We start from the raw sequence: 17,190 nt of genomic DNA on the forward strand, positions 1-17,190 counted from the left end.
GGGAGTTTTAGTGCTTTAATGGGAGTGGGGAGGGATATTTACAAGAATAATATATGGACGGGAAAAGTGAGATTGTGGCTGAGTTGTGTCACCAGGTCTGCTCCTGTGCCTCGGCACATTGGTGCTAAGTTACTCGGAAGTAAAGGTTATGGGGAGGGGTGTATGCAGCAGCTGGGACGGTATGACCGAGGGCAGAAAGGGGGCAGTGGACACATGCAAGACAGTTAAATTACAGGGTATTAGATGAATATAAGCAAACGAAGTAAAATAAGGTAACAGTGTATGGTTATTGTCAAAGATGAGCAAAAGATACTTTAGCTGTTATGGTCAAAGGCTTGTGGGCACAAATTTCACTTCCAGAGAATAATTGTGAGACGGGTGAAATCTGATCTAGGTTTTGCCTTTATCTGATTTAACTCAGAACTTCCTGTGTTTCACACAAAGTACCGTAACTCGGCCATTTCTAATAGCATTTGATTGAAAGATTTACACAAAATCACTAAGGAAATAGCTTTTTTATTATACATTATGTTATACATGGTATTTTAACTGTATTTTAAATTGATGACAAATTATAGTTTAAATTGTAGTACCAGTGAGAATCACTTTTTATAATAGTGGAAATCTGATCATTTCTTTTCAAAATTTCAGTTAGTTTCATTTTGGGGTGAAATGTGAACTGGACTGGTCTGTACTCTTTATTGTGAGTGCAGAAAGAGCTGTATATAAGTAATGGGCTCCAAAATAAACACAAAAATTAAAACTCACCCCAGTTTCAGGATGGGAAGTCCAGGCAAGTTCGGTCGTGGCCCATTTGGTGTCCATCAGTGTTTCTGCAGACAAACAATAAAGATTCACTGAATATTTCACAAAATAGGAAAAGTATCATGAATTTAAAGGCTAAGATTAAAGAATTGATTTCACGCTGTGCAGAAGGTGCAAAGCAACATAAACTGTCACTGTCCATATTGTTAATAGATATAAATGCATTGCGGTACATTCATGCGCGCAGGAACAGAGAAACACTATCATGCTAATCAGCAGTGAAAAGATGGTGGAAAGGGAAAACAGCTTTGTGGGTGATCCAGAAGGCATTGTCAAAGATTTATGACAGCCCTCCTCTAATTAGATTTAATTAACCGTGTATTTGCAGGGTGGGAAAGAAAAGCTAAGTGTTTTTGAAAGACAACCCGCTTCCCTTCCCGAACGTACACGCACACAAAAAACACTTGCACCCTTAAGCTAGCAGCTGTAAAACTCGAGAGGATATATAACAGAGCAAAGGAGTTCTGGAACGACACCATAAAACTCACAAAGGAAGATCTGCACAATTTCCTCAATACCCAATATGCTCTGTCTGTCTGTTTTGTACTGTTCTTCAATTTTCTTCCCACCAGCCATATGTGCAGTTCTCTGTCTTTATTATAATGAAAGCACACTCACTTGGCGTAGATGGCAAACACATTGAGACAACCATTTTACCTTCTGCCACCTGCTTTGACGGTTTATTTACAGCCAACTGTTACAATTGCGCATTGCAGCTACGTTATACCAAAATGCATGGATGGGATTGATTTAAATAGCAAAATCATATATGTGACGAGGGAGGCGGGACAAGAGTTGTGGGAGGAGGAAGAGAGTCCGGTGGTGCGAGCGATAATGAGGATCAGCTGGGTGTCACACCGGCCTCGTGTCGCCAACGGAGGAGATCGGAAGCATAAAAGGATGAGCGACAGGAGGATACGGCGAGAGAGGACCGGGCCCGGACATATTAAGTTGTATTTATGTTCGTGTGGCCTTTTTACTGCTGGATTTTTGTTTGTTTATTTTTTTATTAAAGTTTATTGTTGAATGTTCACCGGTTCCCGCCTCCTTCCTTCCCTTTTATTGAGCTTTATTACAATATATTATGGTGCAAAAAAGCAAAATATGTTTTTTTGTATCCTAATGTCCTCTTGCACTCCAAAATGAGTGGTAGACTGAGCCCATTTCACATTTAACATCCGTCACAGGTAATCATATTACAAGTGGATGCTAAATACAAGTGTAAACACTTTGTGATTGGCTCACTCAAACCACATTGCATTTGTAGCGTAAACGCAAATCTGAGCCGATGTGTCCCAGACCACAATGGTCAATCAAGCATGCTAAAGCAAGACCTTTCTGGGTTACATGCAGCTTTTAAAGAAAATACGTAAGACTTAACATAAGACTTCACAGAACACGTGATGTGCCTGTCATCTTTTTTTCTTGAAAAAAAAGTGGCTGAATAAATGCATGTAAATTGCGTGAAGCATGTACCCACGCATGCAGCCGCTCAACCCTCAACCGATATCCAAGAAATAACCATGCTTACTGTTTTCTCAAACACATAAAACAGATCTCTCTATGTTTTGGCAACTTGGAATTCATCATTGATGTCCTGTTGGGATGTCACCATCCAATGACACGCATTGTGTTGGGACCGTCATATCCTGTCATTGATGGACAGGAACGCTGATATTTAAACACACTCTTCCAAAGCAAAGTCAGCTGCCAGGATCGACTTGAAAAATGACATGTAGGTACTGGTGAGAAAAAATGCAAAGCAAAACCAAAGAAAACAAGAGTAAAAATGAATGCGTGTGTTGCTAAGTCTCAGTTCTCACTCAAATAGGTGGAACATTTATAAGCGCGCGGCAACTGACTCAGAGTGTTCTGCGGGCTTCTGTTTTGTTTGCAATTTGTAAGCTGCACTGAAAAACAGCAAAGCCGAGCATTGTGTCAGCTGAGCGTGCTTTTAGATGAGGAAGCAGTCCTGACTCAATGCAAGAGAGAGAACGCAACAGAGGGCGACCCACCCCTCACCCCATGCTGCTGCAGTCAGGGGGCAAGGGGCAGTGCCCTCTATGCGACAATTCATTCACGCTCCAGCATGGAGCCGACAGCGATACGGAGCTTCCATTACGACCCACGGCCGATTTTTGGTACAGTTAAAATGGCTCCACACAGGGAAAGTTTTGTTCTAGCTACAGTGAGCCAATGGTTTATATCCTGTTTTTACTCTGTAGAAAAAAAAACTAAGAATTATGGGTCCTGCAGAAACCTGACAGACTTGTCTTTAAACACGCTCTGAGAAAATCTGTTCCTAGTACAACCAGCCATTTCTATACTACTAAACGGTGTTTGAGAGTGAAACAGTCCAACTTTAAACCATAAACCCAAGCACATGAAGCACACTATATAAACTTGAGTTAGTGAGGCAGAACATTTGTGAAACATAAGACTGATGCATAAATTAACAGCCATAAGCTTTTTCTTATTCACCCCTGTGTACTTAACCGTCATGAAAGTTTCAAATTACTTTTAAAACTATAAAACCCTGAAGTACATGTAAAAAGGTAAATGAATACCTCTTTTCCTGTCATGAATTACGCTAGAAGAACCCAATTGCAGGCAGCCGTGGTGAGGTTTTAACAAAAAAGGGTTTATTTACAGATAACAAAACAAAAACCCACAATGGGGAGACAAAACACTATAACAAAGAGAGATTTCAAACGATAAACAAAAAACTTCCCACAAGGGGCAAAACGAGAACTACAAATCATAAACAAAACCAAACTTACAAAACAGGCAAGGTAGGCCATGAAACCGAGAACTACACAAACAAACAGGAAACAATGAACCGACACAGGACTAGGAATACACAGGGTTTATAAAGGGGAAAACAAACGAGGGATGATAACACAGGGAGGGTGACGGGCAGGTGACAGGGATCAAACACTAAGGAGAAGCTAAAGAGGTAACTAGAGGGCGGGGCTAGAAGACGAGACACCGGAGAGAACGTATATTATTGTCAAAAGGACAATAATATGTTTCTCTCCACACATAACCAAAGGCTTTGTCATGACTCTGCTACAGGACCAAGGAAAACATGACTAAATGAAGCAGAGCCATGACATTTTCCTAAACATTGTGTTGTGTCTGCTTTAAAAAAATAACATACATAACTTACATAAAATCATTAAACGTTATAATACATAATGGTTAATAAATAAGTCAAATATTTACTCGGTGTGTAAAGCTTTGTATTACTGGGACTTATTTTGATTATTGCCTTGTATTCTGCTTGTTGTCATTGTAAGTAACTTTGATTAAAAGCATCTGCTTTATGAATAAATGTAAATGTATTTAAAATACACTCAGATATTAATGTTTGATTGTATTTTTATAGTTGTAGGAGATTTTAACAATTTATCTACAACTTATAATCAATAAGGCTTCTACTTCTGTGTTTTGCTTGTTATCATCTTAATAGTTATAGATATTAACTTTGTTAAAAATAAATATTTGACTGTAGAGGAAATTGATTGCCGGATGTTTAGAAGAATAAAACGGAAGTATCAAAACATGAGTAAATGATTAAACGATTATTCATTGTTGATACACTAAACACACGCGTGCAAAGACATAAACATATTCAATGGCAAATTCACATTCTCTGAGTTGCATGTTAAAACAGACTCGTGCACACACATATTTATGTAAGAAAGGTCAGGCCTTACATTCTAATCCACTAATGACAGAGCAGGCTTAATAACAGAGAAAGGCAGACAAACACTTGTTCTCTGGAGCAACACATACAAACACATGCATTCTGTGGATTTACAAGCACATTAAAATATGCCTTTGTTCCAGTAAGGAATCTTTTTTAAAAAGAAGGCTATGTGAACAAAACCACCTCTATAAATACAAAAAATGTTCACTGGATTTAGAAACTGACTCAGATTTGTGTGGGCACACAGGTGAGAGATTACCGCAGGATTTCAGGCCAACCGTTTTTTCGGCTTTAGCTATTACTCTTTGTTTAAGTTGTTTATTGCTTGCAACCATAGACCCAAAAAACAACAAAATTTGTACGAAAAACATTATAATCTGTTCGATTTGCCAGACAAGAATTTTAAATCTTAAAGAAATTTTGATTTCTATTTTTCATGTATAAACAGCAGTCACGGTGAAATGCTAATAACATTCAATTTAATTAATGGCAAGTTTCTGCATTGCTTGGCACAACAGCACACAGTTTAGTAAATGTAGCATTGTTTAATCTGGTTATTTTATGTTTTTTGAACTCAATCCCACTTACATCTTGTGTAAATATTTATTTTTCATTGCTTTCTTATCTTATTATTGAAAAGATAAAAATCAAAGATTCTAAATTTAATGTTATATTGTCCCTTTATACTGAGCATTTCTAAAGTAGTTCCCTGTTTGCAAACTTTTAGCCTGGCATCTCAAGCTAGAAGTCCTTATTGTGTCCTTCTGCGAAAGGGAGGCCAAACATGGCACAACGTCATTCTCTGTGTCTCCAAACACTTGTGTCAACAGTATGGGGAAAACACTGCATTAAACTTATTAAAGCTATTAGACTGATTGCTCTGTATGCGCTTTTTTTACTGCTTTTACTAGCTCTTGGGGGGTTAGGTGAAGCCGGCATAAAGTGTGTGTGTGTGTATGGAGGGGGGTTTCAGGGAAAGAGGGAAGAAGGAGGGGGGAATCTATTTAGATTGAAATGTGGTGAGCGGCCTGGGCTTTTGTACTACGCTGGAGTGTGGTGATTAGAAGAGAGGGTCGCTTTTGGGGAGTTGGCATGCAATCACTAATTGGTTGACGGTTCTTGATGTAGGTGCCTGGATCTCCAACACCCTGAATCCTCCATGGGAATTCCATGAAAGGAGACGCCTCATCCCAATGCGTCCAGTTGCCGTCAGTCATAGCATAATGCCTGTCACTCTCTCTTTTGAACTTTTATGTACTAACAAGGTCCACTGTCAATGCTACCGAAGTAATGCTGCAGAATATCCGTAACTGTGAGTTTCCGATGACTTTAACAACATTTTCCAGCTTGTGACTTTATAAAAGTGTCATGTTACAGATATTTCTGTCATTTTATTTTGCCAGTGTTTTGTAATGATGTCACAGGACTGACGCTAGTAAAATGCTTACAACTGTGCAAGTTATCAAATAGCAATCATTTACATTTATGCATTTGGCAGATGTCTTTATCCAAGGCGACTTACATACTGTACACATTTTATCAGTATGTGTGTTCCCTGGGAATCGAACCCGTGACGTTAGCTTTATGTGAGCTGCAGGAGTTTTCTACAGGGGCATACATGGGCTTGGCCATCAAAAAAGCTGCATTTTTTTCTTTTACAGTAATTCAGACACAAGAAAGTAGAACAATCTCTGTTTCATTTAACATCTGAGAGCTGCTGAAATGTTGAAAGATTGTCAACATTTTTTAGTAGCAACTTTCTGATCATTTTCTTGAAAAAACACAATAGTGCAAATCACAGACTTGATACTCGTTATGATGACAGCACGTGACAGGACAGTGGCAAAGAGCACAAGCTCGCCAGCTTCATTTTTGTTTATTGTGTTAATCGGATCTTTGAAGCACTTTAGAAGACTGTGGGTTTCCAAGTCTTAGGGGGCTTAATTTGGAAGTCAACGTTTGGATAGTGAAAAATGAGCCCGTTTGCTTTGATCAAATGGAGTCCAGTGCAGTAGCCACACCCCAGACAGCACAAAGACATGCGTGTAGGGTTCATACTGAGGCTGAGAGATGAATATTAAAGGCCTGTCCGGTGACGTGCACGAGTGTAAATCTGTTCAGAAATGGGCATTCCACCTCCTACCTTTTCATTCTTTCTATTTTCTTTCTTTTTCCAAGGCCTTTAATTACAGAGCAGAGTCAATCTAATGAACAGGGAGCCCCTGAGGCAACTGTCTGCTAACCAGGTGTCCTAGCAAGTATGTGTTCTGAGTGTCTAAAATTGTGTCCTAGCTAGCATATCCGTGCCATTGTGACTGTAAGAGCTTAAATAGCTGGGGGATCATGTCATCCGTTTAACCCAGGGAGACCTTCTCAGCACCCCCTCTGCACCCGAACAACCCGGCAGTTGCAATGCATTGTGGTCAATCCCCATGAATTCAGTGCATGTCCCCCAAAGCACTTAGTCATAGAGTCACAATACCCCACATCAGTTACACTGTTGTGGCTAGACAGGACACAAGATGCTCTTAGACAGTGATAAAGCATGATCAGCTATTAATGAGCACTTAACACGTCGGCGTATTCTGATATCAAATGTTGATTCGATTACAGATTTCACTCCAAATGGGAGCTGTTCGTTCAACTCACATCACTACGGAAATGTAATCAATTAATACACTCTTTTACTTCTTTTCAGAGGCCACAACGCAAACATGCAGTTTTTTGTTCTCATTTTGTTCCTTCAAAACACTGAAAACTATGACGTATTCAGTAGCGTTGACGCTTTAGGTATCGTTACGCAACATTTAATGACAGTGTTTTGTTGATCAGAGAGAAAGAGAGATGGACTTTTATGCTGTGATGTTTGCGGTTTCCTGAGCCCAAAATGACAGCCAACATGATATACAGTATGAATCAGAACATGTGATTACAAAATACACCCCACCATCATGTTTAGGCATCACAGATGGTCGTAAGATTGTTCATGAGACCTAAGCATCTGACGTTTCTTTGTGTCTACGTTTTTTGTTTGACTTTGTATACAACAATCATAAAAAAGTTAGAAGCACATTAAACTACATCCTTAGTCATTACTCACTCAATATATGACTTCACTTCTTTTTAATCATTTTACAAAAATTCAAGCTATGAATTAATACAAATGGAAGAAATTATGTAGCAGCAAAACAGTTACTGTCAAATTGTAAATCAAATATATATTTTAGCTTATATTTAGTAGCCATTATTTGTTATTTAATAGCTTTTACACAATCAATTCCATTATGCATCATGGGATTCTTCATGATACAGGCACAAAGTGTATTACTAGAATTATTGTTAGAAGTGCACATCAAGTATAACAAATTCACATTCACAGCTTAATTCTGGGTTTGCAGCTTTTCCATCATATTAAGTAAATTCTAGGCTGCAGGCAACATTACTTGCTATCTCTCTTTGTTAAGATTTCTGAATCTCTGACTCCTATCCCCAGCGTCTGATGGTGAATCAGTCAACAGGAAGTATTTTGACAGGCCTTGCTGATCACAGCCTGTCCACTCACTCCATTCTCCATCATTCCCTTATAACTTTAAAACCTCCTTTTTCCCTTTTTCTGTTTGTTTGTATGTCTGTCTGTCTGTCTGTCTGTCTATCTTATAACGCCAAGGTCTCCATTACTGTCAGCGGAGAGCAGGACCAGCTACAATAAATACAAATGACTTGACTAGCCCATCTGAAAAATGCAAGCAGGCAAACAGGTAAACAGCTACAGTCAGGGGTGGGGGAAGTTTGAAAAGGGATGGTGGGACATATCGACCTTTTAAACATTTTAAGCAAGTGACTAAAGGTCTTGATTAGAAATTTTGTTTTGTAAGGAACAATTAAAATGACATTGCCAACAATAAGAAACCGTTTTTCGAAACCGTTTTTTGTGTTTCTTGAGTCAAACATTTGTTTTTTGTCATTGTCAATGTAAAACAAAGCCGTAATTTCATAGGAGTTGGTGTGGTGCTGATTTCGCAACATAATATAACAATACAATAATGTAATGTGATATAAGTGGTAAAGAGAACGAATAAATGAGTAATGTAATCAGAATAAACAATTATATTCAATTACACAAAAATACATATAATTTAATATTATATAGTTCATTATTCTAGCTGTAGGCTGTTTACAGTCACCTAACATCATGGTAGCTTGGCAATAACATTATTGTATAACGTAAAGTCACAGCTATGTGTACAACAGCATTTAACAATGGTGGCTCGTCCAATTACCACTTACAGTCTGAACTTTTAGAATCACTTTGAAAAGTGATGCTGCTTTTGTTTTTCCTAAAAATAAATCCAAAGCCCCGAAGTCATGTAAAAATTTACAGAGTCTGCATTCTTGAAATAAGTGAGGAAAATTGCAATCCAGCGAGCGTGACGAATCCTACCATTGGCTCAGCTTGGTATAAGCACGTTTTAACCAATTGTCAAACACATCTCCTTTCCTCAAGCGAAAGACATAAAAAGGCTATAATCATGATAACTGTGTTTTGATTGATTTTATCGTTCTGGTTGAAATTCTACTCTGACTGTAATAAACTGCCAGGAATTCAAGTCTGCCAATGCGACTGAAAAGGTCTTTTTGAAACTGCCTGATATATGCCTCCACGCTCAATAGAGCTCAATGTGTCGTTACCCACAACTCAGATCTCAGTCAAGCTACGTCGCAAAATCTGGCACCTGGTAGCAACGGTGTGTTATGAACTGTACTGAAGATGTTCTTTACATAAATCAAAAAGGACAGTAGGACATTGGCATAATTTATTAGATAGAACGAATGATGTTCTTTAGTTTATTTATTTTTGTGTATAGAGGAGAAGCTACTGTATGTGTTTTAGGTGCGCTGTGTGTTCATTAAGCAATAGGGTGGGGGGCATCTAAAACGTCCTAGTGATATAGTTGGCGGGGGTACACAAACACCTTCCAAACACTGCAAACAATGGCATGCTGGCGTTTGACCATTAGCATGAGCTATCATCATTATCTTCTTTCAAAACAATAATAATATGAAATAGAAAATACGAAATACATCCTCCCTCAATGTTCTCAATGTGCTGTTTTTGGAAATACCTCTGTATTTCCTCATAGCCCATTGTGTTTTGTAGTCAAAGCCAAGAACAGGCCAAGAACTACTCCTGACTTAACCATTCCAGGTTCATTATAAAGGTATTTTGGCACAGAGCTGCCCACTGGCCTTGCCTGTCAGCTGCAGAGAAGAACTGTCTGCTCTAGATGCTGTCCAGGGACTCGTCTCCATCTCTCCAACAGCCTGCTCCCTTTGACACATTCATTATACCTCTGCTGAGGCATCCAGCAGACATCCAGGCTAAATATATGGTAATAGCATTATCCCCGGGGACCACCCAGAGCTGTTTGCCATGGCATAACACTGAGGAGGTACTTCAGAGTTTGACGGTTTTTGAAAGTCCCCGAAACCCCTCAGTTTCTCTCTCTTTTAATCTTTAGATAAGATGTTTACAGGACATGTTGGGATGATGTCAAAAATGTGACATCACTCTTTCTGATCAATATATACAAAGCGAGTGAGTGAACAAGGATGGCAGCTGGAGGTGTTGCACATGTGCAATAAAGCACATCATGCTAATTAAATGACAAAAAAAATCAATATTAAAACATACAAAACTTGTTGACCTCAGTACTCATCTGTTGATCAACCCTGTCATAAACCTGAAAAATAATGGGTGCAGAAAAAATTAACAGAACTCTTAGGTAAAGGATATTAGGTAAAGTTTTCTTGATATAGTCATCAGTCAAACAACATTTTGCCAAAGAAATACAGTAACCTCTAATGACTGTTAAATATAATAAGATATTTCTGCTTCACATCATGGGACAGCTGCTACTGGACTGAATGTGGTCCACATTTCCGGCATTCCAGTGGCTTTCGATCGCTTTATAATGTTTCAACTATACTGTCTGTGGTTGCCAGTGAGGTTGAGATAGATTCCTTTTCATTTCTTACGTTGGAAACATTAACTGCTACAGCAGAACCATGCTAGCTTCCCGTTAGCCTTCCCCACCGCTGTCACATATTAGCATTGGCAACTACTGCAGAACAACTGACATGAGAACAAATCCATACCTCAGTTTTGGCTGCCGCGCTACATGCTAATTATTAGGATACATTGTGGTTTACCTGCTCGAACAAAGAAAACATGTCTAATGGCTCCAGCTCACCACAGCATAATAGACGTTCTTATCTGACGTTCTTGCTTTCTTTTACATTTCTCACCACATGTGACAGACTAGCCTGAGGTCTCTCTGACTAGCTCTTCTCACGTTAGCTCATTATGCCCAGAGCTGCTGGTTAATGTTTACCTGCCCAATCATTGTCTGATTCAGGTCAGGGCCGCAACAACAAAGAAAGGTTAGGCAGTAACCAGCAGGAATGCGGTTAGGTAGGGCCTTTGTGACTGTTGAGCCGACAAATACATGCACAAACACACGCCTACACAGGGGCGCTGAATGAGACCGATGACTTCAGTGTGGTTAGGTGGGTTTGGGAGCTCTCCTGAGTGAAAGGGACACTATCATTTTTAAGTTCATTCATTGTGGTTTCATATAGATCAAAGACTCCTTCTGGCTAACACACTCTGGCACTTTAGAAATACCTGAACAGCAACATATGGCCCATGCCAACATTTTCAATGCTCTCACAACCAATAATCACACAACATTGGACATTTAACATGTAGAACAACATTTAGCATGTATGAATTTGCTATTTTTTAGTTACCCCCAACCCCCCCCCCCCTATCTGTAGCCCTCTTTACAATTTTGCATTGTTGCAAAGCATAAAACATAAATTTAAAACAAACAGTGAAGACTTTTAATAGCATTTTTAATTAAAAGCTTTACTATTCACTGTAGAATTATTGTCTGTAGGATTATAATCACTATTGGGCCACTGTGTGTGTCTTAAACGGACAATTTACCCAAAAATGAAAATTCTGTCATGAATTACTAACTCTTAAGTTGTTCCAAACTTGTATACATTTCTTTGTTTGGTTGAACACAGAGAAAGATATTTGGACGCATGTTTGTAACCAAGCAGTTCTTGGACCCCACTGACTAGCCACCATAGTAGGAAAAATTACAATGGTAGTCAAAAGTGACCCAGAACTGTTTGCTGTCCTACATTCTTCAAAATATCTACTTTTGTGTTCAACAGAACAAAAACAAATATGAAGTAATTTTTCCTACTATGGCAGTCAATGGGGTCCAAGGACTGTTTGCTTATTATCATTCTTTCAAATATCTTTCTTTGCGTTCATCAGAACAAAGACATTTATACAGATTTGGAACAACACAAAGGTGAGTAAATGATGACAGAATTTTTATTTTTGGGTGAACTATCCCTTTATTAAACGATGCTAAACTCTAGTAAATGCTAAACTCGCATATAGATACATATCAAGTGCAGTGGTGTAAAGTATTGGAGTAAATGTAATTAGTTACTGTACTTAAGTATCTTTTTGGCTACTTTGTAGTTGTACTGAGTATTAAAGATATTAGCAATTTTTACTCTCTACTTGACTACATTTTTGAACAAGTATATGTACTCTTTACTCCACTACATTTGTAATGACTAATGCAATTACACATTACATTTTGCATGGCACCTATCTTTTTTTGCAGAAGTTTATTTTTGCTACAGAATAATTAATATTGCCATTTAAAGGGCATTGAAGGTACTTCTTCTGAATTTTGCCCTTACTTATTAATGTGAATACGAGTGCATTATCAGGTAGTTGACAATCGCTGGCTTTGACTTTTTAATTTTACCTAACATTATTTTATTTATCCGTTATATTGAAGAGACCTTTTTGAAGAATGTTAGCTTACTTATGAGCACTTGATCTTAAATGAGACTTGGGTTTTTGTAATAGATGTAGGTTATGGTGTCGACCATTATTTGTTGCAATTTTGAGGTGTTCAGTCTTATTATGATTTAAGAAAAGAAATGCGATTGCTCTCCTCACGAATCGACTGTTTCTTGTTTTTCACTGACATGTCTCTTAAGTGTTGAGGACTAGTGCTGCTTTGAGCCTACATTCAGTATTAGTAATATACTCAAGTACTGTTAAAATCAGATACTCAAAGACTTTTACTTAAGTCTTTTTGGAATTGGTGACTTGTAACTTGTAATGGAGTAATTTTCACTGCAAGGTATCTGTACTTTTACTTAAGTATGTTTTTCAGGTACTCTTTACACCTCTGACCAAGTGTAAAAAATAGTCAGATCCCAGGTGCTTGCTGATTCTGGCTAAAGCAAATACATTTAAGTTTGTTATGGTTCTCTGCACGTCGGTCTGCAATATCTCATCTGCCGGGTTCCTAATTCCCGTTCAGTTAATTAATCTCACACTAGGATGTGGTAATAACTTGACTCGTTAGACCTCTTTAAATGGACTCTTTAACACACAGACGCACAGACTGGCACACTGTATGCCATTTATTTGCTAGACGTGACCGTCTGATTCTAAGCAGGCTCCACCCCTGACTTCTGGATGTTGATTAAAAAAGCAACAACCGCCTGATTAGCACACGCGGACGTCTGGGTCATTGGCGGTGGCACGATCGTGCACTTAAGTGTTTCACTTACTGCAAATTGACTCACAGATTGTGAGAGAACGTATTAGTGATGGAAGTTCATTTCTGGGCAACTATGCTGGAGAAGGTTGATAGAACAGTTGACATCCAATTCTAGGGTTCCCCATATGGCCAGGGGTTTAAATGTCTCTGCAATTAAATAAAAGCCTTGATATATTTGGAGGGAGAGTGTGTATGTTTTTGTAATGGGGTGTGCTAGTCACATGAACGTCTCTGGATTTAAATCAGACTCTAGAGAAGTCTGCATCAAACTGGTAAATTAGACTTTATGGTGTCACTTGAAGCTCTAGACCTGGACAGTGTTTGCTGAAACCACTTTCCGCTACAGCTACGCTCATACTCCATCTTCTTTATAGACAATGTCTACTTAACCCCCCATAGCGAGCGTTAAAATATCATAATATTTGCATACACCGTAAGTGAATCAGGTGGGAGAGAGGTAGGCCAAGATGAGGTACATCTCCAGCGACTGATTATAGCACAGATGCGCTGATGAAGGGCCGGGGGAGACTCTGTCTGCCTGCCTGACAAGAGCTGTACTGTCAGGGGCTGACTAATGTATTATTCACCCTTCATTGATGTGTAACTAAAGCCAGTGGCTGGGGAGCCTGGGCCACCAATACCCCCTACAGACGGTAAACCCCCAACAGGCTACTGAGCTCCATTGATTTATGGTTCTCAGTAGAGGGCCTGGTGAGAAGGAGGGAGGGAGTTTGAGATGGAGGAGTCAATGGGGGCCAGTGCTGTTTGGTTACCAGCGTTCTTAAAAAAATCTTCTTTTGTGTTCTGCAGAAGAAAGTCATGCAGGTTTGGAACAAGATGAGGGTGAAGAAACAATAATATATATTAGGGCTGTCAACGTTAACGCATGCGATTAATTTTTTCAAATTAACGCGTGAAAAATATTTAACGCAATTAACGCAGCATCCGTTTGTTTTGACATTCTTTGTCTAGCGTTACATTATGTAATCACGCTCTTATTCGTGTACAGGCTTTTAAACCACTTAAGCGCGATTTTAAACAGTTGCTTTGACGCGTTCAATGAAGATAGAAAGCTTCTTAACTGTGGGACGCGGCAAAACGCAACGCGAGGTCCAGTCTGGTGTAAACAGTCATGGGCTGAATGCTGCGTCGGTGAATCTCTGTCAGACAGCGCATCCGTGTTAAGTTCTCTTTCGTGCTTGAATGGATAAAACCATACAAGATTATGTCAGAAAGCCCGTTTTGTCTAGAATTTTCTTAAGCAAAACTTCAAAGTGTAAAATAAAATCTTAAATGAATGCAAAGGGTTGTGAAAATGGGAGTGCGGTGACGGTCAGATCTGCGTACTGAGACAGCTATTAAAGGGGCCGCGTTCTTAAACGTGCTGCTGTGACTCCTGTCACTAATGTTAATCAAAGAACAAAATAAAAGAAGAAATCAATGTGATTTTGTAGCTTTAATGAGAATTCTTCTGCATTTAATTGATAATTTAGCATTAAAGACTTTAAAGTGTTTGAGAACTTCCTTCAATTTCTGTATATTTCATGATAGCTCTCAATTATATTGTTGAATGGCTATAATTAATGTTAAAATAATCAATTTAATAGAGACATCAGTTACAGTACTAATATCAAAATGTTTTCTTTCATTCATAAAATGACGCTGTTAAAGAAATATGTTGTTTCTACATCAATTTGAAGATTAAATGTGAAATTATTAAAATGTAAAAGTATATTTTAAAATATTATTGTTATGTGTGATTAATCGTGATTAATCACAGAAAATGTGTGATTAATCATTTTTCGATTGACAGCATAATAATATATATATATAATTATATATAGTATAATTATATATTATATATATATATATATATATATATATATTTGAGTGAACTATCCCTTTAACTGTGAAGATGTATCATATCATTCAGATTTATAATGTATAATTGCTTACATTTTTTTACCTTAAATCTAACAACATGAAGCAGTTGTTTTATTTATCCAATTTTACAAAAAAATCTGTAATTTGTTATGTTAAATGTAAAAAAAAACATACATCTACAGAAAAGACAGCAAATTTACAAGAAAAACGGGGAAACCATTTAATTTTACAGGAAAACATTATTTTAAAGTTTATTTCTGGCACCCAGCTGACAGAAAATTTCTGTTTTATTTTAACAAGATTAGATTTTTTTACAGTTTATTTTTGTACACAGTTAATTGTACAAAAACTTCCACTAATTTTACAGGAAAAAAATATTATTTTACGCTATATTTGTCAATCCAGCTGAAAAAAAATCAGGTTTTTTTACAGATTTTTTTTACAGTGGAATAATCGTATCTTTTTATTTACATCATCAAACAAAACCAAATAAATGTCAAATCAAACATAAAGTAAAGATGTCAAATATTATGAACTACATTTCATTTGTAAAATATAAATAGCAATATGATCATCAAAAATATTTTGTTTATGTGATATTTAAATCAAGTTTGGACATGTGGCATTTCCACCAGAAATAACTATATAATGATACAGGAACAGTGCGTGTGTCGCTGGAAACATGGCACTAAAACACAGCACAACTCTTATTTAAAGACAGTAGTACCCATTTGGGGAATCAAGGTGAATGGTCTCACTAGATAATAGAGTTGAGTCAACAGGGGTGGCATATGAGAGAAATGGGAAATACAGGAGTCTGAAGTGCAGGTGACTTGGAGGGTTAGCACAATCTTGAGTCAATCATTGACTGATAAGTCAAACACATTGCTTTGACAGCGTCTACACCGAACAAACAATGAACCAATAAATGGCATCAATAAGATGTGGTATATATGTACTGTAAGTACATACTGTATATGTATAATGTGAAAGGCCTGCGAAACAAACGTACACATAGCAAAGGTGGCACAAAGACAAGAGCTGCGGAACACACTATTTCTGAGAACGGCCTTCAATTAAGAAACTACAGGTGCTGAAAGATGCAATTGACAGGTAGAAAGATAATGAGACGTTTGGGATTGTTCGCACACTGGAACTCATACACATATATCCACTAAAGCAACTACACACACAAAGATAGACGTTTCGTCATGAAAACTTGGTGGCCTCGGCTCTGATTACAGACCTTGTAACCACACCTTGACTGCCTGGAACCTTTATGTAACCTTCTGCGTTTCAGGTATGTTACAACTCTTGGTGGTCTCCAAGCACGATGAGTTCAACATGAAAGTGCTCATCAAAAGAACCATTGGGTGTGGACTGAACCTCAGCATATATTAATCATAGAAACAAGTCAGCTGTCCCATCACTGATGGGATGACCATACAGTGTATATTTGTAAAAACCCTGTATTTACGTCTTCCTCATAAGACGGATGTGTGAGTCTATGAATCTGTCCCTCATAACTTCAAAACAGGCTGGTGGAGATGGATGACACTACATTTTTTAAAGGTAGATAAGAAAACATACAGCGAATGATAGGAAAAATGAATTTCAGTAGTTGGCATGTTAAAGGGATAATTCGCCAAAAATAAAACTTCTGAAATAATTTATTCACTCTTGTGTTATTCAAAACCTGTACATGACCCTTTCTTATGCAGAACAGATATTTAGCAGATATTTTGACAAACGTCTCCATGGTTTTAGTGTCCATACAATGGAGGTCAACACTGATGGTTTCCAAAGTTCTTGGAAAATAGTATTGCCTTGGAACACCCAAATAACTTTTATACTGTAGTAGTAAGAGGTTATATGTGCTTACTTAGACTAAATAAACTAACTATTTTTTAGAAACCCACATGTATGGAAACCAAAAGAATTTCTGGAATGTGGTCTGTTTTTCTATGCAAACAAGCAAACAAAATTTGAATTTTGGTACTATACGTCGCTAACTCACTCTAAACGCTTAACTATGGCCCTTCAATTGTACTGTATTTATAAAAGTGGCATAAAGCTCATAATAAAAAAAATCTGTAAACA

General features: G+C 37.8%; 1 protein-coding gene across 6 annotated transcripts in view; it reads right to left on the minus strand.

Moving 5' to 3' along the window:
• Positions 1–17,190, minus strand: part of LOC130550008 (ephrin type-B receptor 3-like) — a 47,576-nt gene that overhangs the window by 21,556 nt on the left and 8,830 nt on the right. For all 6 annotated transcript variants that reach the window (XM_057327344.1, XM_057327339.1, XM_057327343.1 and 3 more), the window contains exon 2: positions 769–833. In XM_057327344.1, coding sequence (XP_057183327.1) covers positions 769–833 — 65 coding nt within the window. The remainder of the gene's footprint in view (positions 1–768; positions 834–17,190) is intronic.

The sequence above is a fragment of the Triplophysa rosa genome, unplaced genomic scaffold, assembly GCF_024868665.1.
Source record: "Triplophysa rosa unplaced genomic scaffold, Trosa_1v2 scaffold214_ERROPOS343816, whole genome shotgun sequence".
NCBI lineage: Eukaryota > Metazoa > Chordata > Actinopteri > Cypriniformes > Nemacheilidae > Triplophysa > Triplophysa rosa.